This window comes from Quercus lobata, chromosome 6 (assembly GCF_001633185.2).
Source record: "Quercus lobata isolate SW786 chromosome 6, ValleyOak3.0 Primary Assembly, whole genome shotgun sequence".
NCBI lineage: Eukaryota > Viridiplantae > Streptophyta > Magnoliopsida > Fagales > Fagaceae > Quercus > Quercus lobata.
The window spans coordinates 13,191,000-13,216,562 of NC_044909.1; the positions used below are offsets into that span (position 1 = coordinate 13,191,000).

At 34.4% G+C, this 25,563-nt stretch overlaps 2 protein-coding genes across 2 annotated transcripts; one reads left to right on the forward strand and one right to left on the reverse strand.

Annotated features, from left to right (window-relative positions):
* The first annotated feature begins 15,131 nt into the window (after positions 1 to 15,131).
* Positions 15,132 to 20,540, forward strand: LOC115994297 (gibberellin 2-beta-dioxygenase 2-like). The gene is made up of 3 exons (XM_031118381.1): positions 15,132 to 15,709; positions 18,601 to 18,970; positions 19,992 to 20,540. The coding sequence occupies exons 1-3, from the start codon at positions 15,330 to 15,332 to the stop codon at positions 20,241 to 20,243; spliced, it is 1,002 nt and encodes a 333-aa protein (XP_030974241.1). The 5' UTR covers positions 15,132 to 15,329; the 3' UTR covers positions 20,244 to 20,540.
* A 376-nt stretch (positions 20,541 to 20,916) lies between these two features.
* Positions 20,917 to 24,951, reverse strand: LOC115994296 (alkaline/neutral invertase A, mitochondrial). Its single transcript, XM_031118380.1, has 6 exons — positions 23,886 to 24,951; positions 23,099 to 23,264; positions 22,601 to 22,812; positions 21,845 to 22,338; positions 21,722 to 21,770; positions 20,917 to 21,587 (listed from the first exon to the last, which is right to left on the reverse strand). Exons 1-6 carry the CDS (start codon positions 24,663 to 24,665, stop codon positions 21,252 to 21,254), a joined length of 2,037 nt encoding a protein of 678 aa, XP_030974240.1. The 5' UTR covers positions 24,666 to 24,951; the 3' UTR covers positions 20,917 to 21,251.
* Positions 24,952 to 25,563: the final 612 nt, after the last annotated feature.

The window sequence follows — 25,563 nt, forward strand, 5'->3', positions numbered from 1 at the left end:
CCTAAAGGACTGCCAAGATTATTACAGCCTGTTAATTGATAGCTGGAATTTAATTTGTTCTTTAATTAGTTTTGATAAATAGAAAAATATGGACTAGTTAAGTATTACGTTCTTCTCATCCACAAATAATAACAATAATAAAGAAAATAAAAATTGTGTGTTTAGGCCTTAGTTTAATTTCATTGATTTAAGTTGTTCAAAATATTTAGTAAAAATGACATTTAAACCCCTACAATATAAAGGATGGTACAAATTAATCTTGGTAATTTCAAAAGTAACAAATTAAATTTTTTTAATTAAAAAATAAATAAAGCTCTATAGTTTCCAAAAGTACTAAATCAAATTCTACAGAGTTGTGCCCAAAAAGAGTGCAATTTAAAAAATTGTACCTAAAAAATAATCCCATTTACTTCTATTTTAATCTAAACCAAACAAAGTATATAACATATATAAACAAGTATAATATAAAAAACAAATACTCATTTTCTTTCTTCATTGATCAAATTTTGAATGTTTGGTTATTTGAAGAATTTGTTGTTATTGATAGTATTAACTAGTCAGTAACCCGTATAATATATGAGAAAGTTTAACAATATATATATATATATTCTTCCTTATTTCTATTAATTTTTTTAAAATATAAAATTGATAATTATGGTAGTTATTAATAGGTATGTACTATGATTATATTTTGTTGGTGCAAACAATAATAATAATGGAAATAACGCAAAGATAAGTTGAATAATACTTTTGAATATTATTAATATGAGATTAGAGAATACACAATACTATTTGGACTAGGCGCAGTACTCGCTCTCTATAAGGAGATTCAAGCCCTTGGTTGGCTAATGTTTGTGGATATTAATATGATGGGCTATTAAGTAGGAGGATCCAAGAGGTTGATTCATTTCCATTTTTGACACCTCCTCCCTTTACCTTCCCCTTACGCACGTATCTAACCCAATATCTGAGTTAATACATATTAGCCCATCAATCACCACGATTAAAAATAATAAAATAGTCTCTCTCATTTTCAATGTGAAATTAAACATTTTCACTAATCCATCATCTTCCATATTCACTCTCATATCTTTAAATTTATGTTGTAATATTTATTCATTTTAATTAAATAATATTAAATTGCTCCAACAATCCCCCATTCATTTTAATATTAAATTTTTTTAGTTAAAGAGAGATTACCAGGAAAAAACAGGTCACTATGTATCATAAAAGTGTGCTTTGCATTGAACCTTCACTTAGTAAAACAACGATCTTAACTCTAGAGTCGTAGTGGTCTCCGACTTGAACTAGGACTGCTTTGAAGAAATTAAGTGTCATTGCTTACATATAACAACTTAGGTGTTAACATGAGCTTTTATAGCTAGCACTTTACAGTCATGTACTGATTCCAGTTTCATGAGTGTATTTGAGATTAAGTCCAAATTTCATAGGAAGCAGCCCCACTCTCACACTCACATAGGTGAAATTTTGTCAAGGATGCTCCTATAATTCTGACACCCCATTCATACGAGTTACAAATTTCATTAAGAGTTTTTTACTCAACCTCTCCATATTACAGGATAAATGCACTTACATCATAGGGATGAACAATTAAAAAATTATTTACAAAATAAATAATTAAAGAAATAAATAGTGCATTTCTTACAACCATCATATGATTCGTTTTTCTCATTGAACCCAATTCTCAGGATCACATGTCCTTAGATTGGGTATCCTCATACATGGCTCATGCAGGTCTTTTTTGTTTTAAGAAAAATTCAAATCTACATCTTATAAATATGCAGATCTCTTTTGTTTTAAGAAAAACAATTGTTCACATGCAAATTTATTGACATTCAATAAAAAGATTAAAACAATCATATAGAAAATATCATGCTTTAAACAAAAGGACAATTAACAATTCATAGATATTTGAAAAAGAAAGAGATATAATATGCACAATCACATCACAAGAGAAGGGTGAAGGAAACAACCACTTGTATGAGCACACTTTGTTCTTGAGATGATGTTTTAGGGTTCAAAGAAATTTGTTCAATTCTCTTTGAAACCTAAAACCCCTAATTTTGCAGCAACACTCATAGAGATGATCAGAAAATATGTGTGGTTTGAGAGTAAAAAACGTATGCCTCTTAGAGAGTAAAAAAAAAGGTGCTGAATTATGAGGTTTAGTCTCTATTTATAGATGCTAAAAGACTCTAAAAAGAAAGGTATGGACGATTAGGGTTTGAATCTGGACGCATGCTTTTGCGAAAATGTCAAAAAGGGTGTGCCTTATCATCACCCAAAGGCCGTTGGGCTAAAGCACACATGATGGCAATTCGACACTCCAAATGTGTCGAATTGGCTCCTGGAGGCCAAACGCACATTCGTGTTCGGGTGCCATTTGGTCTCTCTTTCTAGGGTTTTTTGGCCTGTCCTTGTACCTGGACGTGTTTTCAACCTCCGTTTATAATTTTATCTCTTTTCTGGATAATTCAAGCTTTTTTAAAAACAATTATCTTGAACAATTATCTTGTGGATAAACCCCTTAAAATAAATCTTGATAATGTTCAGATTATCCCCAATTTTGTTATTATCCAATCATCCCTTTTATTCCTATGCATGCATCCCTATTTTAAACAATAATTATCAACTAATCACAAAATTATCTAATTAATTTTAATTGTTTAACAAATCAAAATTAATTTTAATTAATCATGTGCGGTCAATTCTACCTAGACACAATGCATGCTGGCTGTACAAACTTAATCATGCGATATCTTTCGATCCGATGGTCCAATTCGAAAACCGGAAACACCGTTGCAACCGTTAGAATCTCAAGATCTTTTTTATGATATGCAATGAATGAATTAATGCATGTAATGCAAAGGAAAAATGATGCATGTGATGCAAGAATGACTTTTTTTTGGGTACATGGATGGTCACTCCAGTCATCTTCCTTGATTAAATCATGGGTACAAAATCAAGCGTCTACATACTTCTAAATAATATTAATATGAGATTAGAGAATACACTATACTATTTGGACTGAGACGCGGCACTCGCTCTCTTTAAGGAGATTCAAGCCCTTAGTTGGCTAATCTTTGTAACTGGTGTAAACCTTTTCTGACTCGTCTCTCCTAGGATACAACAACCCAACAAATGTTGTATGACTAGAACAACCTTTGCAAAAAGTGTTCGATCCCAAAGCTCCACCAGAAAGAACACATTTCTTTGCCAAGAACCTCTCTGTTTTTTAGTGTATAAGAATGCTTGCAATTGCGGGATTTTGTATGTGTTTTTGTTGTAACTTGTATTGGGTCAGAGAAGACTCAAGTAGAAGAGGACCATTAAAATTTTCATTATATATTTGAACTCTCCAATGGAATTTTGACACATCATATTTTATTTAAATGGTAGTATACATAATTCCATTATAAAAACATAACATGATAAATGCCTAATGGTAGAATATGCTTTTCTATATAAAAATATTCATAATAAATGACAACTAATGTCTACCATAATTATAAAATTTTATATTTACCCAATAAAAAAAAAAATTCTGCAATTGCAAGCATTCTTATACACTAAAAAATAGATATGTATTGACTCAAGAAATGTCCTTTTCTACTTGAGTCTCCTCAAAGTCAATTAAACCTTTGATGGATTTTTTGTGTGTTTTCGTTGTAACTTGTATCTAGCCTAATATCTAAGTCAATACATATTAACCCATTAATTACCACAATTAAAAAGAATAAAATAGTCTATCTTCTTTTCAATGTGGGATTAAACATTTTCACTAACTTTTCATCCATATTCACTTCCACATCTTTACATTTATGTTGTAATATTTATTCATTTTAATTAAATAATATTAAAATACTCCAACATATTTAAATATAGAATAAAATAATTGGAAGTCAGTTGTAAAATATAGTATATTAAAATAATGAAAAGTAGAATTTTGAGACCTTAAAAACATAAGTTGCAAAGTATTATGAAATTAACTGAAAGTCAAATGTTTTTAATTTTATATATTACTTGTTATTAATTCGTGCAATGTACAAAAATTTTTTACAAAATATAATTTGTTATTATTATTGTTCTAAAAAATATATATGATTTATTTTAATCTCTTTTATTTTTTATTTCTAATATGAAATTTGTTAATAATGGAAATTATTAATAGTCTTTTATTTATTGTCTGAATATAAAATTTACAAATTACGGTAGATATTAATAGGTGTGGGGCCCGGCCCAGAAATAATGGGCTATTCCAAATTCAGGCCCGTCCGAGGAGCGTCCTGTCTGAAGAGAAACCATATATGAAGCATTATTCAATCCCAATAACGGCAAGGTAACCTGTCCGAGGAGTAACTCCTCCTCGGACGTCACGAAGTCCAGACAAGGAACTCTCCCCAGCCAACTTAGTTCACCCTCCCAACATATAAAATGAATAAAATCCAAAATATCTCACGGGAAGCTACCACCACATTAAATGCGCCCCAACCACCCACTTGGCCGCATTAATGAGGAAAGGACCCCTGAACAGTACCACCTTGGCCTCTGCAACTCACAAAAAGAGTGATGATGGCGGCTGATGGGATAGGTGCTCAAGTAGATGCTTAGATGATCAACAAGTGTAAGGTTGAGATGAGAGGAGGAGGACTATATAATGTAGTAGAATCCCTCAAAGAAGGGGACGGAGAACTGTATCAGAAACTAAAAGAAATAGAATAAAACGTGAGAGATCCATTCTTGTGTCTTTTTTTTTTTTTGCAACCATACTGTCCATGCATCAGACCGAATAGGCTCACTGAGACCAAGTTCTTTGACCCATCCTCTACAAATAATATATTGTGGGTTGCGCTTTGGGCCAAGGCCTGATTAATAGAATTTGGGCCAGGAAAATCGTGCAACTACAATAGGTAATTATGGTAGTTAATAATAGTCATTATTTTAATTGTGTAAGTATTTTTATTAAGGTTTATATATATATATATATATATATAAAATGATTTAAGATTTATTAAAAATATAAGGACATGTAAAGTTGTAAGGCTTCCAAAAGTTATGTGATAAAATATTATGGAGCTAACCAAAAGTCAAACAACTTCAATTATATATATGAATATATATATATATATATATATTATTATTATTATTATTACTAGTCAATAACTTGTAAAATGCACAATAAAGTTTTTATTTTTTATTTTTTTATAAATGCAATAAAATTTCAACCTATGACTTTTACTCTATGATAATTGCTCTTTATTTTCAATATAATTGAATTGGAACCCATGGAAAAGTTCAACAATTGATTTTATTGGGTAAATATAAAATTTTATAATTATGGTAGATATTAGTTGTCATTTATTATGAATATTTTTATATAGAAAAGCATATTCTACCATTAGGCATTTATTATGTTATGTTTTTATAATGGAATTATATATACTACCATTTAAATAAAATATAATGTCTCAAAATTCCATTGGAGAGTTCAAATATATAATGAAAATTTTAAATTTAATTTTATATATATATATATATATATATATATATAACTAAAGACAATTAATTTTTGTTGACAACTTTTTTATATTTTCTAAAATGATATCAATTTTTTCTTTTTTAAAATCATCCATTAAAAAAATTCTCTAAGAATATTCGTTAACATGATTACCCTTTTATATATATTAAATATATTGATAAATTATAGATATAGATAACTTTTATAATTTATTATTTATTTTAGGCTAAAATATAATACTGACCCTCTAAGTTTCACTTTTTGTCATTTCAATTCTCTAACTTTATGTCCTGTTTGGATGTTTAAAAAATGAGGAGGAGTAGGGTAGAGAGATGGAGAGTAATTCAATTACTTTGTTTTGAAGTTTTTTAAGGAATGAGGGGGAGGGGTTTCAACTACCTCTAACCCCTCATTTTTAATTTCCCAAATTTGAGAGATTTGGAGGGAGAGTAGAGTAAATAAATTATTGACCAAATGAATTTCCCAATTTACGATTTCTAAATTAACAAAATTTAAAACTGATTATATAAATAATCTTTGTTTGTTTCTTGACAAAATTTAAGGTGAATGGAAAAAAAAAAGTCAATTCTTCAAAAAAAAATTTTGAAAAATTCAAGATTTGCATAGTATCACTTCCCACAATTTTGAAAATCAGCAATTTGCAATTCAAGAAACATATCAATTGAGCCTACTACAACTAATTGCACTCAAACTAGGTTAAAGAACTTATCTTTCTCTCAGTTCCACTTTCTACCTCATTTTCTCGGTAACCAAACAAAAAAAGGAATAAGGAAGAATACCAGGAGGGTGAGTCTTCTTGGAATGGAGCTTGTACCTTCCTTCTGGGGTTTTGAAGTATGTCTTCAACCCTTGTTGCTGCGTCGATTGCCCATTCACTAAAACTGAAGAAGGAGACAACGACGTTGTTGTGAGAGACACTGACGTCATCACTCCATTACCGTAGCCATTGTTTCCGTTATTGTGCATCATCATTCGTTCCTCGCCAATTCGCTCTATTCTCCGTTTTCTCTTTCTCTCTCTAAAATCTTTCGCTCTTTGACATTTTCTTGTTTCTCTCTCTAAAATCTTTTTTCCTATTGGTTTTGGATTTTAATGTTTTGCTTAGTTTCTATTTTGGAAGGTAGTGCCTGGATTTTCTAGTTTCTCTCTCTAAAAATTTTGAAAAATTTTAAAATAGGGGTAAATTTGTCTATTTAAATCATTTTCTCTTCTCTCCATCCTAATTTTTAAAACATCCAAATAAGAGGAATGGCTAGTTACACCATTTCCCCTTACTAATTTTAAAAACATCCAAACGAGATAGAGGATAACCATTCCCCTCTACTCTCCTCCCCACTACTATCCTCCCCTACTCCTCTCTTCTCTCCTCCCTCTCTAAACTTTCAAACAAGCCATTAGTTTCAGTCAATTTAGTCCTTTAAGTTTCAAAAGTGTTTCAATTCAGGCCTTCCACTAACTTCTATTAATGCTCTACCATCAAGTGCTTCTTCTTCTTTTTTTCTTCAGTTTTTTATATTAAAAAATGTAGAAAACTAGTTTAAAATAATTTTAAAAAATTAAGAAATCTCGTAACACACCACAAACCCAGCACACAAACAACAAAAAATTTCTTTACATTGATCACCAAAAAGAGAAAAAGAAAAGAAAGCAAACTCACTCACGTCATGTAAATCGGAGATCAAAATGAGCTCCATAGACTTAAGATCAGATGCCTATGCCTCTATCCCCTTCTCACTTTCACTCTCACTGAGCTTCAAACCAAAATGGAGCTAACAGCTCAATGCACTTCATGCTTACTATCACGTACCCCTAAACTTCTCAACAATCCTCTCAAAACTTCTCGACGATTGGCATTTAGTACTACTACCACTCTCCGAAACCAAAAGAGAAGCGGTCTTGGTCCTCCTCGATTGAAGATCGTGAATGCGAGGAGAGAAAGTGGTGGTGGTGGAGCCGAGGTCGACACTGCCGTGGTGGTGAGGGAGAAGCCGAAATTGGAGCGATTCGAGGTGTATAGAGATTCTCCAACGCTGTTTGGTGCCACCGCCCGTGATGGCGGTGTCAATTTTGCTATCTTCTCCACCAATGCCGTCTCTACCACTCTCTGCTTGATCTCTCTTTCTGATTTACACGACATGAGTGAATTTGCTTTCTTTTCTTTTTCTCTTTTTGGTGATCAATGTAAAGAAATTTTTTGTTGTTTGTGTGCTGGGTTTGTGGTGTGTTATGGGATTTCTTAATTTTTTTATTTATTTTAAATTAGTTTTCTGCATTTTTTAATATAAAAAACTGAAGAAGAAAAAAAAATGCACTTAATGGTAGAGCATTAACAGAAGTTAGTGGAATGCTTGATTTGAAACCCTTTTGAAACTTAAAGGACTAAATTTACTGAAACTAAAGTTAGAGGACTGAAATAACAAAATGTAAAACTTAGAGGATTAGTTTTACATTTTAACCTTCATTTTATTAAAAGCATTAATAAAATATATTAAATGTTCTCTCGTAAAATTAAATATAGTCCGATGATAATGGAAAAAATAAGTGAAGCCAAAAGACTGATAATGTGGGAAGATATGGGTCATGGATAAAGCTTACCCTTCTTTCTTTTTTTAAATTTTATGAAACATGGACAAAGCTTACTTGTAATAGAAGTATAGAATAAATAAATAAAAGAGAGAATGGGAAAGGTAATAAAGCAAAGTCAAAGTCAAAAAAATGTGTAATTAAAGGTCACAAAAAAGTACCTCATTTCACATTTGATCAAATTAAAGGAGATAAAAAGGTGATTAAATTGGGGCAGAGAAATTTAGGTCAAGCACGAGTAAAGAAAGTCAACCTTTTTGGGCGATAGGAACCTGGTAGTTGTACTTTAACCAAAAGTCTTCGATTCCTTAGCTCACTTTAAATCTTTTGATATATAATTTGAAAAGTTTAGAGTGATTTTCACCAAAAATAAAAAAGAAAAGAAAGAGAGAGAAAAGTTTAGAGTGACGGTGAGATATTCTTACCATGCACTTCACGGGTTCAACTCAGACTTCGAGTTGATTGGGCACGAAAAGTAATGAACATATTTACTATTTAAGAAAAACTCTATAAACATATTTATCAAAAAAAAAAAAAGTCTATAAACCTGATAAAATTGACCACAAATTTTATATTAATTGATGTAGTAAATTGTTAATAATAATGTTAATAGTAAATTCAGATAAAAATTAGTTTAAACTTTTTAACTCAATTGTTGTAATTTTTTTTTTTTTTTTACATGTAGCATTACTCTAAAGTATTAGACTTAAAGGGTTTGAATTATATTATTGTAACAGTACCATACAATTACTATCTCTACGTGAGATGTAAAAGTTAATAAAGTAAAAAAAAAAAAAAAAAATTACCTTATTAATTTTGATACATCACATGAGGTGGTAATTATATGATGCATGCAATAATCCTAATCATTGCACCAAATGTCAATTTGTCTTTCCTTTTGCATAGAAAATTCATCAATGTCATTAGAATATAAGGTTTTTGACAAGAATATGAACTAGCATATTGGAAGGAAAAAAAAAGATTAATGTAGAAATTGTTTTATTAGGATTTAAACCAAAAATCAATTTAAAGGATATATTATTATTGGAAAATTCTAGGTACTCCCAAAGTACGGAGAAATTGTGCTACATCCTTTTACATTTGTGATATACCCAACTATGAATTTAATAAGTGAACTTCACTATAAATGTGAGAGGAAGAAGTACTATTTTTTATACTCTGAGAGTACCTAAGAATTATTCATTACTATTAGACTAGATAAATATTACCCACCTTTAGAGAATGCATCAAAATAAGAAGATTATATAAACCATACCAATTTCTACCTTCATGCGCATATTATATATATATATATATATATGTAAGGACGCGATTCGTGGCGGACTGTAACAGTGTCGGGTTCGCGCGTGAAAAGGCCCTAACAATATCATTTGTAGAGCGTGGGTTTGGAAGGCTAGGCCTTGATCGACAGGCGGTGGGTTTTTCATGGTGTTCGTACAAGTTTAAGTTTTCCTTCACCCCTGGAGTCTTTCTCCTGGAGGTGGGCTGGGAGGCTCTGGTTTTTGGCCATTCCCCCCCCCTGTTGGTGCACCTTCCTTTTTATTATATAGTCCGTCTTGGTTGATCCTGACCCTCCACTTGTAGGTCAGGCAGGAGCTTATTTCTGTATCCATCCCATCAACCGTCCCGTCTAACTTTCTATTAGTTGCATGGATCGAAATTTACACCGTCCAAACGTCTTTTCTCATTAATCAGTTCTGGGTATTGGCAGGTGCATTTACTGAAGAGGGGACGCATTTTCCTTGGTCCAATTTCACACCCTGCTTCCCTATGGGCCCCATTCCGTCCACATCCCCTTGAGGGGGCTGTTTGGGGATTGCCTCCACCAAGGTGTTGGTCTTCCCATTGAAGCTTTGGAATGCCGAGGACAGGGTAAGTTCTCAGCCGTTCCCCTTGCTACCCCGGCCACTGATCATTCGTCCTCGGCAAGATACCTCCTCGGCATGGGCCCTGGGCCCAGATAGAGTTTGGGCCGGATTGTCGACCTCTCGGACCCACAATATATATATATATATATATATATAATATTTATATATAACCTCCAATGAAGTAATTGTCTAATTGAAGTCAAATCTCTTTCTTACTATCAAAGTTCTTGTGCCTCACTAATGCTAACCAATGGCGTGGACAAGGGGGCTTATTATCAAAATCGTTTCTTACCCATCTAAGTGATTTTTTATTGTCCACTTTTTAAATGTTATAAAACATGCATCTTCGTACACTAATCCTAATAAATTGTAAAAAAATAAAATAAAAATAGGATTAAATTAGGAAAATAATATATTTCAAAAACCTATTATAAAAAAAACAGATTCTTTTAGAATATAAAACAGATTCTTTATTGTAAGGACACGATTCGTAACGACCCGTAACAGTGTTGGGTTCGTACGTAAAAAGTCCAAACAATATCATTTGTAGAGCGTGGGTTTGAAAGGCTATGCCTTGGTCACCAAATGGTGGGTTTTTCGTGGTGTTCATACATGACTAAGTCGTTTTCGCCCTAGGAGTCTTTCTCCTGGAGGCGAGCTGGGAGGCTCTGGTTTTTGGCCATTTTTCCCAGCCCTCTCTCTGGATTGCCCACTTTTCCTTTTATACTAGCATATGTTCCTTATCCTTCGTCCATGTGTAGGATCGACTTTTTCAGAACTAATACTTGTCCCATCAGCTCATACCCAGAGTGGTTGGGGGTGGTTGTAAAAGCTGGAGAGTATGGTTCTGTCAGGTGCAGAGTATTGAATGGTAGGAAGGGTAGCTTTCCTTGGTCGTTTACACTTTCCAGCGTATCATTCTCTATTGACCAAGATATTTTTAGATTTTTTCCAAGTTGCTCCTATACCGTTTTTGCCCTTCCTTTCAGTGAGACCTTGGACATGCCGAGGACTAAATCGTCCTCGGCTGTGCCCCAAGACCATTTTGTACTCGTATTACCGAGCTTGGGCTATAACCTTCCTCGGCTCGGGCCTTGAGCCCCAATGAATAAACGGGCCAGGGCCTCAAATCATTGGGCCCCACAATAACCCCTCAAAATCCTGCTGTCCGACCTCTTGGTTGGAGATGAGGGTTTTGATAATGCTAAGCCTTTATTACGGCTCGTTTAACTACGTCCTTCATTAATGTTGGTGTCTCTTCATCTACCCAGGAAACATTCCGGGCTACGAGCCTTTCCTTTGAATTCATTCATGACGTGTTCTTGCCGTTTGATTATCCAAAACGCGTCTTTAATGATTTCCCTTTACGAGACAATTCAAATTCGACAGTATTTGACGGTGTGGGGAAGTGGAACGGGTATATTCTAGTTTACAGGTTTTCTTGGAAATATGGACAGATTAAATACCTCTCATTTTGCCCTTCATATAAGAAGAAAGGCATGAGGTTATTTCTTTCATATAGAGACCCCTTTAATCCTTCTGAAACCAGAAATCCTTAGCCACCTCCAGAGTTTACTTTATCTGCTAGTTACACCTTAAATTGTGATACGTTCAAGATAGGAGTGAGTAATGAAGGAACCATACCCTTCTCAGAAATACCATGTTCTTATGAAGCTAAAAATGGCTCGGTCAGGACAGGGATGACAGAGACTCAAGATACTTCTCACCCTCCTTTTAGCCAAAATCCGAAGCAGGGGCTCGTCGTGTCAAACTTTCGGCGCGACTGAGCTGGGGTCACCCATTATCAATACTAGCCGCTCTCTTATGAGCATATCTAACATGGCGCCAGCGTGTTAGGAGTCAGGACCGACGCAGGGATAAAGTATCCCCGCTTCTTCCTCTCTTCCTTCATTGGTGCCTCCTTTTACCTCTCTTTCTTCTTATTTCCACCACCAGATTCATCCTGGTGCTTTTCCTTCTTCTTCTTCTTCTCCTCCTTCTTTCTCTTCTCCTCCTCCTTCTTTCTCTAAAGAAGGTCCTCCTCTCAATATGAGCGCTATTGGAACAAAGTTTGGAAGGATTTCGGAGACGAGTTTAAAAAGACATCTGACTGTTTATTTGTCTTATTGTTGTTGTTTGTTTTTTTTTTTTTTTTTTTTTTTTTTTTTTGTAATCCACCTTCTGTATAGGCTTGTTTAAGCCCTTCTTTGTACGTTGTAATACCTCTTTATATTAATAAAAGTCGTTATTACTTTATTTCACATGTTCTATCTCTTTATTTCTGAAATGGTTACGCGGTGAATAGACATATTATCTTGTGAATTCTTTTTATTTTTACACTTTGACCAATGTCTAGGACCGAAATCCTAGTTAATAAAAAGATCTTACTCTGTGTTTATTGAAACTATCCGACTTAATAATACTGAATCGAACAAATGATACTTAGGGCTGAAACCCATATTAAGAAGAAAAAGACAGGATATTATGATGAGCTTATTGGAGCGGTCTGGCACAATACCGCCGACCTGAGAGCACAATACTTAGGGCCGAAATCCCTTATCAAGGAAAAAGGCACTATTATGAACTTACGAGTGCTGTTCGGCACAATAATACCGACCTGAACAAATGACACTTAGGGTCAAAACTCTTGCTAAGGAAAAGATATTATCATGAATTTAATAGAGTTGTTTGGCACAATAATGCCGACCTGAGAAAACAACACCTACCCCAAAATAGCCGAGATGACAACTGAATGCTCGGTGCGGTGTAGGAGGTAATCATCCGAAGACATATAAACCAAAAATGAACAGCCCCTCCAGGTTGCTGAGTAATAGGGTGTTTCACCATCTTCCTAACAACTTTCATAACTTTAACCTTTTTCTGGTATTTGAGCCGAGGATTGAGCAACTTAGAATTTTTATTAAGTAGCCGACCTTTCCATAGGTTTGAGTCTGAGGACCATGCAATACCTTTGGTTCTGTCCAAAACTCAGTTTTTTCATATAAGTAGTTGGTTTTTGGTTCTGTCCAAAACTCAGTTTTTTCATCTAAGTAGTTGGTTTCCCCATAGGTTTGAGTCCGAGGACCATGCAATACCTTGGTTCTGTCCAAAACTCAATTTTCTCATCTAAGTAGTTGGTTTCCCCATAAATTTGAGTCCGAGGACCATGCAATACCTTGGTTCTATCCAAAACTCATTTTTTTCATCTAAGTAGTTGGTTTCCCCATAGGTTTGAGTCCGAGGACCATGCAATACCTTGGTTCTGTCAAAAACTCAGTTTTTTCATCTAAGTAGTTGGTTTCCCCATAGGTTTGAGTCCGAAAACCATGCAATACCTTGGTTCTGTCCAAAACTCAGTTTTTGATAAGTAGTCGGGGGAAATAACCCCTCAGCTATGGCATGGGACCTTGGTTTTAGGGGAATTAGCTTCTCGGCCCAGCCCCTGGAACCATTCGTGCGGCTGACGCTACGAAGCGTTGCCCCTAGTAAAGAAACATAGCCCCTAGTGGAACTTTACGATAGAACACTACAACCGGCTATCAGACATGACAAGGGAACTGTCTCGACCTATCGCCTATGCCAAGACACAAGCCTTTCCCACAGACAGCGCCAATTGTAAGGACACGATTCGTAACGACCCGTAACAGTGTTGGGTTCGTACGTAAAAAGGCCCAAACAATATCATTTGTAGAGCGTGGGTTTGAAAGGGTAGGTCTTGGTCACCAAACGGTGAGTTTTTCGTGGTGTTCATACATGATTAAGTCGTTTTCGCCCTAGGAGTCTTTCTCTTGGAGGCGGGCTGGGAGGCTCTAGTTTTTGGCCATTTTTCCCAGCCCTCTCTCTGGATTGCCCACCTTTCCTTTTATACTAGCATATGTTCTTTATCCTTCATCCACGTGTAGAATCGACTTTTTCAGGACTGATACTTGTCTCATCAACCCATACCCAGAGTGGTTGGGGGTGGTTGTAAAAGCTGGAGAATATGGTTCTGTCAGGTGCAGAGTATTGAATGGCAGTAAGGGCAGCTTTCCCTGGTCGTTTACACTTTCCAGCGTATCCTTCTCTATTGACCAAGATATTTTTAGATTTTTTCCAAGTTGCTCCTATACCATTTTTGCCATTCCTTTCAGTGAGACCTCAGACATGCCGAGGACTAAATCGTCCTCGGTTGTGTCCCAAGACCATTTTGTACTCGTATTACCGAGCCTGGGCTATAATCTTCCTCGGCTCGGGCCTTGAGCCCCAATGAATAAACGGGCCAGGGCCTCAAATCATTGGGCCCCACATTTATATTAGTCACTTTTTGCACTATTTAGTATTTAAAAAAAAAAAATATATATATATATATATACATGTACTCTGAACTATTAAGAGATCTGACGTTCAATTCCTATCTATACCAAAAACTGATTTGTGTCTTGATTTTATGATAAAGTGCAAAATTAACAAAAGTGAATACCATAGTTTGAAATTCTATAAAAAAAAAAAATTAACAGAAAATAAATATGAAAAGATGCTTATGCATAAAAAAAATTCCTTTGAATGCATTATGCATGCACACATGTAATAAAACTAATATTTCATTTTAATATATCTTAATCTGATGATGAAGTGCAAAATTAATAGAAATAGACACCATAGTTTGAAATTCTATTAAAAAAAATAATAGAGAAAAAATATGAAAAGATGATTATGCATAAAAAAATAAGAAAAATAAAAATTCCTTTGAATGCATCATGCATGCATAACACATGTAATAAAACTAATATTTCATTTTAACATGTCCAACTAAACGTGTATTTGGTCAAGCTTAAAACTTCTCCTTTGGCAGATAGTTGTATTTTACCCAGTTTAATTAGTATTGTAAACAAAATAGAATTTAATTTTTTTTTAAGATACAAAAGAATTTTGTATTATAATTTTTTCTGTTTCTTAATTTATTTAATATATATATATATATATTATTTTTATAATTATGAACAAGACCTACTGACAAAAATAACCATGAGCTCGACCTCATGGTAGCCCCATCTGTATTTTATTTCCTGTTCTTAGAGATTCTCTCTGTTTGACAACTTTAACTCCTGGTCTCCCTCCACCATAAATACCCCATTCTCACTTCTCCAACCCTCCTTACCTCTCTTCATTAATTTACTCTCTCTCTCTTTCTAAACCCATCATTACCAACTCATCACCAACGCAAATTAAAGTCACAAACTTCTTTCACTATTTTATTTTCCTTTCCCATCTCTTTTTTCGTTCTTTCTTTCTTGTCCATCATTCAAACAAATTTTAATATGGTGGTGCCCTCTCCAACCCCACTTGACACCGAAAAAGTTCGAGCTGTCGACCTTCCTATCATAGACCTTTCGGCACAGAGATCAGAGGTGTCAAAGCTCATTGTTAAGGCGTGTGATAACTTTGGTTTCTTTAAGGTCATCAACCATGGTGTCCCAAATCACATTATAGCTAAACTTGAACATGAGGGTCTTAGTTTCTTTGCCAAACCTGTGCCTGAAAAGCTACGAGCTGGCCCGGCTAATCCCTTTGGCTATGGCTGCAAGACCATTGGTTTAAATGGAGATATGGGAGAGATTGAATATCTTGTACTTAATACTAATCCTCTCTCCATTGCTGAGAGATCCAAAACCATCTCCGATGACCCTTCGAAATTCAGGTATTTAATTAATATCTTTTTCATTCATTCTTGTATGCATTGCAACGGTTGCATGGTGAACAAAAGGTCGGCCTTTAGTCTTGATGTTAAATTCGGGTGTTATTTCCCTTTGCAATCGTATCCAAAAAAAAAAAAAAAAAACGGTTGCATGGTTTGCCTTTGTATCTTTCTCAATGTTTTGTAACCTATATTTTTTTGTTTCTATATTTTGCACCTATTTTTAATTAGGCCCTCAAGTCTCTACCATTTTTATTTTGATTTTTATATTTTTAAATTTGTTGTCATTTTGATCCATGCTCATGTCACAATAGGCGAAGCTAAGGGGTGCCAAGGGAGCTATTGCCTCCCCTAGTTTTTTAAGTTTTCCATTAATTTTCTTTTAAATTAGATAATAAATTCAAAAATTACACAAAAATATATTCAAAAGCTCTCCTGAAAAAAATTCTTGTGCCACTTCATATCATGAAAATTGTTTACGTAGCTAGTTGATTTCATTGCTAGTTAAAAATAAAGTTTTCATAAATGAGATGATATCAATGACCAAAATGACAACAAATTTAAAAATATAAAAACTAAATAAAAGTTGTAAAAACTTGAACCAAATTAGAAAAAGGGCAAAAATATAAAGACCGAAAATGTGTTTTTCTTTTCTTCGTTTGATAGGATTTAAACCTAAAGATCCCTTCCATGACAATTATCTTTTATCATCCACTCAAGATAATAATGGATTTTTTTTTTTTTTTTTTTTTTTGTGTGTGTGTGTGTGTAGTGGGATTTGAACATAAGCCTCTTGTTTAACAACAATAAACTTTGGCCAATAGAATCCACATAATTACTTCATTTTATTCATAATTTCTTGGAAGTTTTAGGTGGTGTATAATATATGCATGGCTGCCAGATTATGGACAACACATTTCTAAGAAAGGGCACTGACCAAATAACTAACAAAATTATGTAAAATGGAATTATTGGTCAAATGAGTTTGGAGGAATTTTTTTTAGTACACTTAAATTAATGACCATATAATTTGTTTAGATGAGTTAAAATATCAGTGATAGAGAAATTGGGTTCAAATCAAAATGGAATAAAACTTTGTACAAGTGTGCATATCAATCATATTTTCTTTGCATTAATTGGACCATTGGGCAGCACAAAGTTTGCTGGCATACCAGATGACTTGTTCATTTCAGCAACTTTTATAGAGTGACATGGAATTTGGAACCATCTTGAAATGAGTTGTAGTTGCCCAATAAACACAAACCAGAAAGAAAAAAGTGTGGGGAATGAGTTGTATCTTTTTAGCCCGACTGGCATTACAATTTCCTTGTTCCTGTGATATATAATGAATCTAAGGACCTTATGCTTCACATTGAAAATTTATGAGGTGGGGTATTATTGTAGCATCCCATAACAACATTTCATTGTACGTTGTACCCTCAGAAAGCAAGACTTTCTGGTCCTCTTGTAATGTTTGAAGTATAATTGTGTCCTTAGTATAATGGAAAATGACCTTACAAACTATGGTAGATCTTAGGAACTTACATCAAGTTTATTACTACAATAATAAGATCTTATGAAATGTCAAACTCTAGCTAAAAAGAGAAATAATACGATATGCATGCAAGCTGAGAAAATACAAAATGGTTTCATAATTTAAGTTGCTAAGCTTGTCATTTGTTTTCGTTGGACTATATGAAAAATTTTAACTTTTCTTTCGTTCTATTTCCTTAAGATAATCTTCTCCAAAATATATATATTTCTACGTAATGGAAATTTATCTGTGCATTTGATATAGTTTATTACGCTTAAAAAATTTGCTTTTTTTGTTAACATCTATAACCTACGTAGCCAATATATAATAAGATTTATACACTTAAATATTTGTGAAAGGCATTGGTTAGTTTATTCACATGAATAATGTCATGTAAAGCGTACTTTGTAGACAAAAATGTGGCTACTATTTTATGGGAGAAAGTGTACCATTTTTAAGATTACAATGTAAATGAATAGTGTAAAAATATATATTTTTTTTTGAAAATGAGGAGCTGTTTGACCGTGTATTTTGAAAAATAATTTTTAATATTTAAATAATAATATATATATATTTTTATACAATTTTTTTACTTATACATATTTTTAAAAAATATAAACAATATTAATAGAACAACGTATTAACTATCTAAATTTTTATGAAAATAAATAAAACACACATGAATTTTTATGAACTTATAAAACGGTCCTAAGTCACATGGGACTACGAGATACATTGTTCCTAAAAGGCAGGATAGTCTGTCAGAAACATTTTTTCCTCTTCTGTGCATGTCCCAACTGGCACGGGGGACACCTTCTAATTGTTAAATTACAAAGAAAAATTGGGCAAAGAAAAAAAGAAAAGTAAAGCTAGTAGCAGCCTAGTACAAAGTACTAGCAGAATGACAAGTCAGAGATACATCAAGCAGCCCAATCAAATCAATTTCAGAAAAGTTGAAAAGGATAGGGAACCCTGCCAAAAATAGAGAAAGGAAAAGCATGCTAAAATAGAAAATTAAAAAAATATATATATATAGCACTGTCCAATCAAACTGTCTAGAGTCGGTGTTATAGTAGGAGTACAATCTTCTTCTTCTTTTCATAATTATTTATATAATTTGTCTGTGATTGTAAATATTTTATGGATTTGTCTTTATGTCAAGTGGTTTGATGTATTAAAGTTCTGTTGAGAGGTTAGTTGAATAATAGTTTTTGTTGTTTAAATAATATAATATTTATTTATACGACACTTAAATAACTTTATTGAAATAAAGTTACCCAACGGGTCTAAACCATTCATGGCTAAAGAATAATTACATGTTCATGTTTTTGTAATAATGGTAGTGTTGTGTGTATGACAGTTCTATTGTGAGTGATTATATTGAAGCAGTTAGAGGTTTGGGGTGTGAGCTTTTAGATCTAATGGCAGAGGGGCTATTGGTCACAGACACCTCAGTTTTCAGCAGGTTGATCAGGGACGTTGATTGTGATTCAGTCCTCAGGCTCAATCACTATCCACCTGTACAAGTGGACTGTAATGATAGGGACACGTCACACCCTTATGATAATAGAAATAAGGTTGGATTTGGAGAGCATTCTGACCCTCAGATCTTGACCCTGCTTAGATCAAACGATGTGGGTGGCCTCCAAATTTCTATAGAAGATGGGGTGTGGATCCCAGTCACACCTGACCCCAATACCTTTTGTGTTAACGTGGGCGACGTGTTACAGGTTGGTACTCTCTTTATCATGGTAATCATAAAATGTTTTAGACTTTATCAAAAAAAAATCATAACAAGTTTTAGAAGATAAGGGTGACAGAAACTGGCAGAATATGCAGGGAATCACTGCAAAAATTTCACAGCTAGCTAAAGATTTGATAGTATGTAGGGGCCCAAATATCAGTTCCCAAAAAGATAAGAGTCAGGCAATTGGGTAAATAACATTACTAGCTAGTAGCGATGTTTGAGAACTGAAAGGGCTCGGTCCGTTGGTCAGTTTGCCATTTATGGTGTGTCCTTTTATCCAATAACATATCAGTAGAATATACACAGAAGTGAAAAGAAGGAATATCACAATTCACAAGTGCATTAGATAAATTACCTCTGGCCAACAAAAGGAGCATTTTTTTAAACTAATAAACCAAAGAGGGCATTGCAAATTTCAATATTATGAAAATGAAATATTTTGCTAAGTCTTTCGGAACTCTAAGCATGTATGTAACCATTTAGTTTTACAACCCATTTCTATACTCATAAAAGTATTTTCTCTGAAGTTGTTTTTACTTTCTAATTTATAAAACATTAGCCATTAATAACTACCTAATGCGTTTGATATATATATTATTTTTTTTCCACGAATATAGTCTCCACAAATGTGGAGTTAGCATGCTGTGAGAAAAAAGATAAATATACATAATGGAGAAAAACTACCTTCTCTAAAATAACATTTACTTGGTAGAAAAAGGGGGTGAAAAGTAGATCTTAAAATTGTGTAATTGTTTGGATGAGTTTATTTTATTTTATAAAATAAAACGTTTACCCTTTTTAGAATTACATTTTTCAAGATATAGCAATAAAATAAACCAAATAAATAGATGAAAATAAGGTCATCCAAATTCCAAACACATAGATGTTGAGGAGGTAGGACTTATAAGTAATTGTCAAACGTTTTTTTTTAATTATCTTCCCGTTTTAACTAAAGAAAATAGTACACTGAAGTTAATTTTTATTTATTCCTATACTTTGTGAAGGTTATGACAAATGGAAGATTTGTAAGCGTTCGACATAGGGTACTAACAAATTCATGCGAGTCTAGAATGTCAATGGCTTATTTTGGGGCTCCTTCCCTACAAACAAGGATAACTGCACCTCCAGAATTGGTCACACCCAACAGGCTCTCTCTCTACAGGCCCTTCACTTGGGCTGAATACAAGAAAGCATCATACTCCTTACGCCTTGGGGATAGGCGTCTTGAGCTTTTCAGGAAATGCATTGAAGACTGAGTTGCTCCCTAAATTTACTGCAAGTTCCATGATATGAAGGTTTTTTTTTTTTTTAGTTTCTCTTTTTCTTTTTTTTGCAGGGTGGGTTGGGGTTGCTCTTGAAGGCTATACAAATTTTCCCATAGTTTTGCTTATGGAACTATATTATAGACTTACAATCTCGAAATGGGAAAAGAGATTTGTAGCAGGGTGGGTTGGGGTTGCTCTTGAAGGCTATACAAAGCTTCCCATAGTTTTGCTTATGGAACCATATATTATAGACTTTTAATCTTGAAATGGGAAAAGAGATTTGCAGCACTGTTCTACTATAGGGGTTCCGTGTTAGTGTAATTTCAGTCATCAAAGGAAAATGCCCTATTCTCTTCTGTGTGGATGTGTCCACCCCTCAATACATATAGCCGCTCTATTCCCTCTGTAGGTCTACTAACATCATTTAGAAATTCGCAAGGCAACAAGACCTTGATCTTCAATGGCTAGCAAAAAAATCTACGATCTTAATAGATTTTCTATACATGACTAGTTTTACACAATCATGAAACCTAATCAAGCACTTCTCGTATGTCCATGATCACTCACTTGACTATCAAAAGAGTTGTTTCTTAATAATGTCTCAGCATGCTTATTAACAATAGAAAAGAAGCAAGAGCTGGTAATTTTAACAAAAACAGTAAAGTGCAAGGAAATGAAGAGTCTTTAAGCATTGTCCAAATAACTGCAATTCATGTACAAGCGACTGTTGATCATAGAACAAATAAGAAGCTCTCAAAAAATAGAGCCATCGATATCAGTAAGTCCCTAGTTGAAATGATGGGACAACAAATTCAATTTTTTACAGTATTGCTTGATGTGGAAGAATTACAGTTCCACAACCTAAGATTAGTGCTGAAAGTACTACTAAGAGTCTTGAATTAAATGACACCTTCACGTAAGATCAGAGTTTTTAGCTGAGAGCACACTACCCTAGCTTTATTGTTTTGCAATTAAATACTACAGAAGGTGTTAAGGTGCTCACTTCTCACTGGACAAGATCTGGGACCTTGCAGCAAAACGTGAGCACTTCTTTCGACCAGATTTGTTAAGTGCACAAACACATGTTTCAAGGAGCTCATAATCCTCCTCCCAGAACAAGAAGGATGCCTTCTCCGGATTTTCCAACAGCATCTTTGATGCCAGAAAACCAGCAATAGTCCAAGTTTGGAAAAGCCGGGATTGCTTCCCTATGAATCTCCCACTGCGTGTGTCATAATATTCTGGCCACTGATCAGCTGAAAGCCTCTTCTCTGCCAAAGAAACTGCCTTCTGAGCTAATTCTGGCCTCCCCATCTTAATGCAGGCCAATGTGAACTAAAAATAAATGTAATAGAACGTTCAACAAGTCAGATCATTGATAAAGCCAATACCCAAAATCAACTTTTACAGCATGACCAGGTTCAAAGATGATATATGGAACCTCTCAAATTGTACGACAATCAACTTACCTGCCAAAGCAGTGTCGGCCAAGATCCACCATTGTGATATGACCAGGGGCTGCAAGCAAGCAGAAAGAATCAGATTTGTGCAATAGGAACAATAAGAAAAACAACAAACTTCAAGAGTCTCACGTATTCTTTGGGTCACTGCCAGTGATGATACGCCATTCCTCATATTCTAAAGCAGGATAACAAATTTTAAGAGGCATTTGAGCCACAAGATCATCCCATTTAGCCTCAATCAAATTCAGAATTCCATCATTCTGTTGGGGGGTACCTAAAGATGAAACAATGGCCCACAGATTTCCAAGTGTGAAAAACCTAAAATCCATATGAGCAGGTTGCAGATTGCCAATGAGGTAGCCACCTTCCTCAGGAAACCAATCTACCAGCCAAGAAGGAATTTGATCTGGATAAATATTGAACTTGTTGGTAGCATCCATAGAGTATTCCTCTGTCTTGTAACGATAAATCTCATTGATCTTCTTCATATCCACCCAATAATACTCTCTAATATGAAAGGAGAGTGCACTGAGTCGATTATTGATAGCAGCCACCAAATTCTTGGTTCCATCATTGATAATAAGCATCTCACGGGAACAGCGTAGAGCTGAGTAGAATAGTGCCTACAAAATGAGATTTCTTGAGCAAATGGTAAACCTTGAGATGAGCAAAAGTGTGACATAACACTAATAACAGTGAGGAAAATAAAGGAGTGGGAGAACATCAAAGATGAATAAAACAAGAATATTTGCAATATTACTGACACCAATGAAATCAGCCTGGCAAAATAAACATAGAACAGTATAGTCCACCAAAATTTAGCTGGAATCTGATTTATACCAAGCACAGACATTAGAGTTTGAAGTAACATCTTTCTCTACTTACTTGGATTTCAAGAGGGTGTCCATGAATACCCATCCGTCTATCAATCATACAGGAACCATCAGTGACTAACAGAGTGGGAAACATGTCAAACCCATCAGCTAAACACAGATTGAGGATTAATCTTATGCCTGTCTGGACATCCACTCTTTCTTGCAACGCATAGTCGCCCGTGATCTTCCCATAAGCTCTCATCAAAATAATCCACCACAATCCTATCAAAGTGGTAAATGAATACTTCAAACTCTATTTTTTCCCCTTATGCCAACACTAATGTGAAATTTGTAATGTCACAAAGAGTTGAGAATAATATGGTTTTGAGCTTAGGCACTCATTGTACGCAAGAAATAAATAAATAGTATTCAAATTCGAAGCATCAACAAATAAAAAGCAAGATTGCCAGCAACCAAGCAATTATAATTGAAGCTTATGCTGTGATATTTATGGAAAATAACTAGTAATTTAAAATTACTATAGTGACCAAAACTATGATTATCTTACCAGAATCAACAGGTGCAACACGACCAATGGCTGATTCACCAAAATCAGGATCCAAAACATCCTCAAATGCTTCTTCGTTTCCATCAAGAGGGACAGTTCTAACTTTAAAGCTTGCTGGCATCAACCCCTGCCCAGGACTGTAGCAATCCACAGTCTTCTCCCAGCTCTAATAATGAAGCAGAAAACAAAGGATCAGAATAGGAAATTTAATAAATTGACAATACTCACTCAATAGACTACATGATTACAAGCTAATTTTCCAAAACCCAATCAACAACCTCGTCATTATGCTTCCCTACTCAAGCATGGTATTTCAAAAGGTACCAAATTCCCTGGTCAAAAGCAAGGAGCATTTTTGATACTCACAAACAATGAGCATAAATGCTATCTCATTTGGCAAAATTCAACCCATGAACCGAAAAACAAAACCAAATTAGCATTATATCAAGAAACTTTCTAACATACTATATCAGTAGCTAACTTAAGCAAACCAAGCTAATGGTTGTACCTCAAGGATCAGTTTGGTTAAGCATTTTGGGAGATTAAAATAGTATTTTTAAAACCCAAAACTCTATTTTGCATCCACAACTCCCCACAATTTTTTTTATGACGCTCATTTTAAACTCAAAACACAGTTTTCCAACAACTTATATAAACGCACCCTAATTTTCATAAAAACTGTGCCTAAGTTTTATCCTAGTCTCTTATGCCAAACAATTGCTATCAATTACTTACAATGTGCACGTAAAAAAATAGTCGAAACGATTAAGATCATAAAATAAATTACCTGCAATTGCAATGTGTGAAGAAGAAAATTCTTCACAATCTCCTCCTCTCCATTAAGCAAGAACGCGAGCGCGGACGGGACAAAGTCCCGAATAAACACCTGATCATAATTCAACGGCTGCTTGTCCACGGGATCATTAGCCGCGACAGTCCCCACGGGATTCCCACAATAACTAACCACAGCATTTCGAAGCAACCTCCACGCCTCTTCCTCGATCTCCGAAACCTTCCTCTCACCCAAACCCTTCGAATCCTCATCGGTATTTACACCCGACCCATCTAACCCTACCCTACTTGACTCTTCCTCCTGAACCAAACCATGACCCGCCTCGACCACCTTATCGAGCACCAGAGGCTTCACATTCAAACCACCTTGAATGTAAATCCTCTCGAAACCCTTCTCGTTAACAACATTAGCTGTTGAGTCCACCGAGGTGGACGTCGAGAGGTTCCTTAGGTCCGAAGCAACATGTGAAATTACCAAACTACCCCTACCCCTACCGCTACTGCTACTCCAAATCTTATCAACGTGGTCAAGGAAAACCTTAGACCGACCCCAATTCGAACCGGAGACAATAAAACACCTACGGTTCGATTCGATTACGCCTATGTACCCTGTGATTTGAGAATCACGGCTACGAAATCGACGGGAATTGAATTGTTTGGTTTGTGATTTCGACAAATTGTTAAAGTTACTGAAAATTGAGGAGCTCTTGTAGCTAATTAGAATTCTACAATAGGGTTTCATTGTGGAAATTCCAATACAACTGCTAGTATTCATTTTTTTTTTTTTATAAATTAAATGGTTTTATATATTAGTACTATTTTATTTCAAGCTCCGTTAATCTTTTTGAAAATTTGAAAAACAGAGTCTGTGAAATGAAAACAATATGTTATATACAATAGTGTTATGAGAAAGAGAAAATGGAAACGGAACTGGAAATGGAAGTGGAAATTTGGTTAGAAAGTATTTTACTTACAGTTGATGGAGCGAACGGTTTGAATGAGAGAGAGATTTTTATTGTGTGTGGGTGTTTGTTTGTGTGTGAGAATAGTAAATTTCAAAATGGTTGCTCAAACCATATTTTATAGGCGCAAATGGGAAAGTTCGTGGATGGAGAGAGAAAAAGGATGGAATTAGGAAAACATTGAATGTGAATTCAAAAGTGGATATGGTTTTTACATTACTGTCCTTGCACGTGTAAAGTGTTTGATATTGTTGAGAATGGAATGACGGATATGGGCTTTCATTTAGATCTTTTGAATTTATCATAAATTTCTAGTAGTGGGTTTATCATTGGCAGCATTTTTTTGACCATTTATGCTTTTGACTTTTATTGAGTAAAATTTTAAAATTGAAACTAATAAAATTTGATGTATTTTGCATAAAATGACAGCAGTAGAGCTAAATTTTTTTTCAAACTGCTAATAGCAGTAGAGCTAAAAATTTAGCTATTTAGCTTCTACAAAAGTCACTTTATCTATTTTACTTCTTCACACCTAATATCAATTGATCTATATTTTTAGTTATTTGATTAAAATAATACAAATAAATCATTAGAATAATAATAAAAACATCCACCACAAACTTCAGTAACAAACCACAACCACCTCCACCATTAGCCACAGCCATGACGATGACTAGTCCACAATAAGAAAAACAAAAACAAAAAAAAGCA

Coding starts and splice junctions, on each gene's coding strand:
- LOC115994297 (XM_031118381.1), top strand. CDS start 15,330: ATGGTGGTGCCCTCTCCAACCCCACTTGACACCGAAAAAGTTCGAGCT. Junction 15,710..18,600: donor GATGACCCTTCGAAATTCAG/GTATTTAATTAA, acceptor TGTGTATGACAG/TTCTATTGTGAGTGATTATA. Junction 18,971..19,991: donor ACGTGGGCGACGTGTTACAG/GTTGGTACTCTC, acceptor TACTTTGTGAAG/GTTATGACAAATGGAAGATT.
- LOC115994296 (XM_031118380.1), bottom strand. CDS start 24,665: ATGAATACTAGCAGTTGTATTGGAATTTCCACAATGAAACCCTATTGT. Junction 23,265..23,885: donor TTCACACATTGCAATTGCAG/GTAATTTATTTT, acceptor CTTCATTATTAG/AGCTGGGAGAAGACTGTGGA. Junction 22,339..22,600: donor GACACCCTCTTGAAATCCAA/GTAAGTAGAGAA, acceptor CTCATTTTGTAG/GCACTATTCTACTCAGCTCT.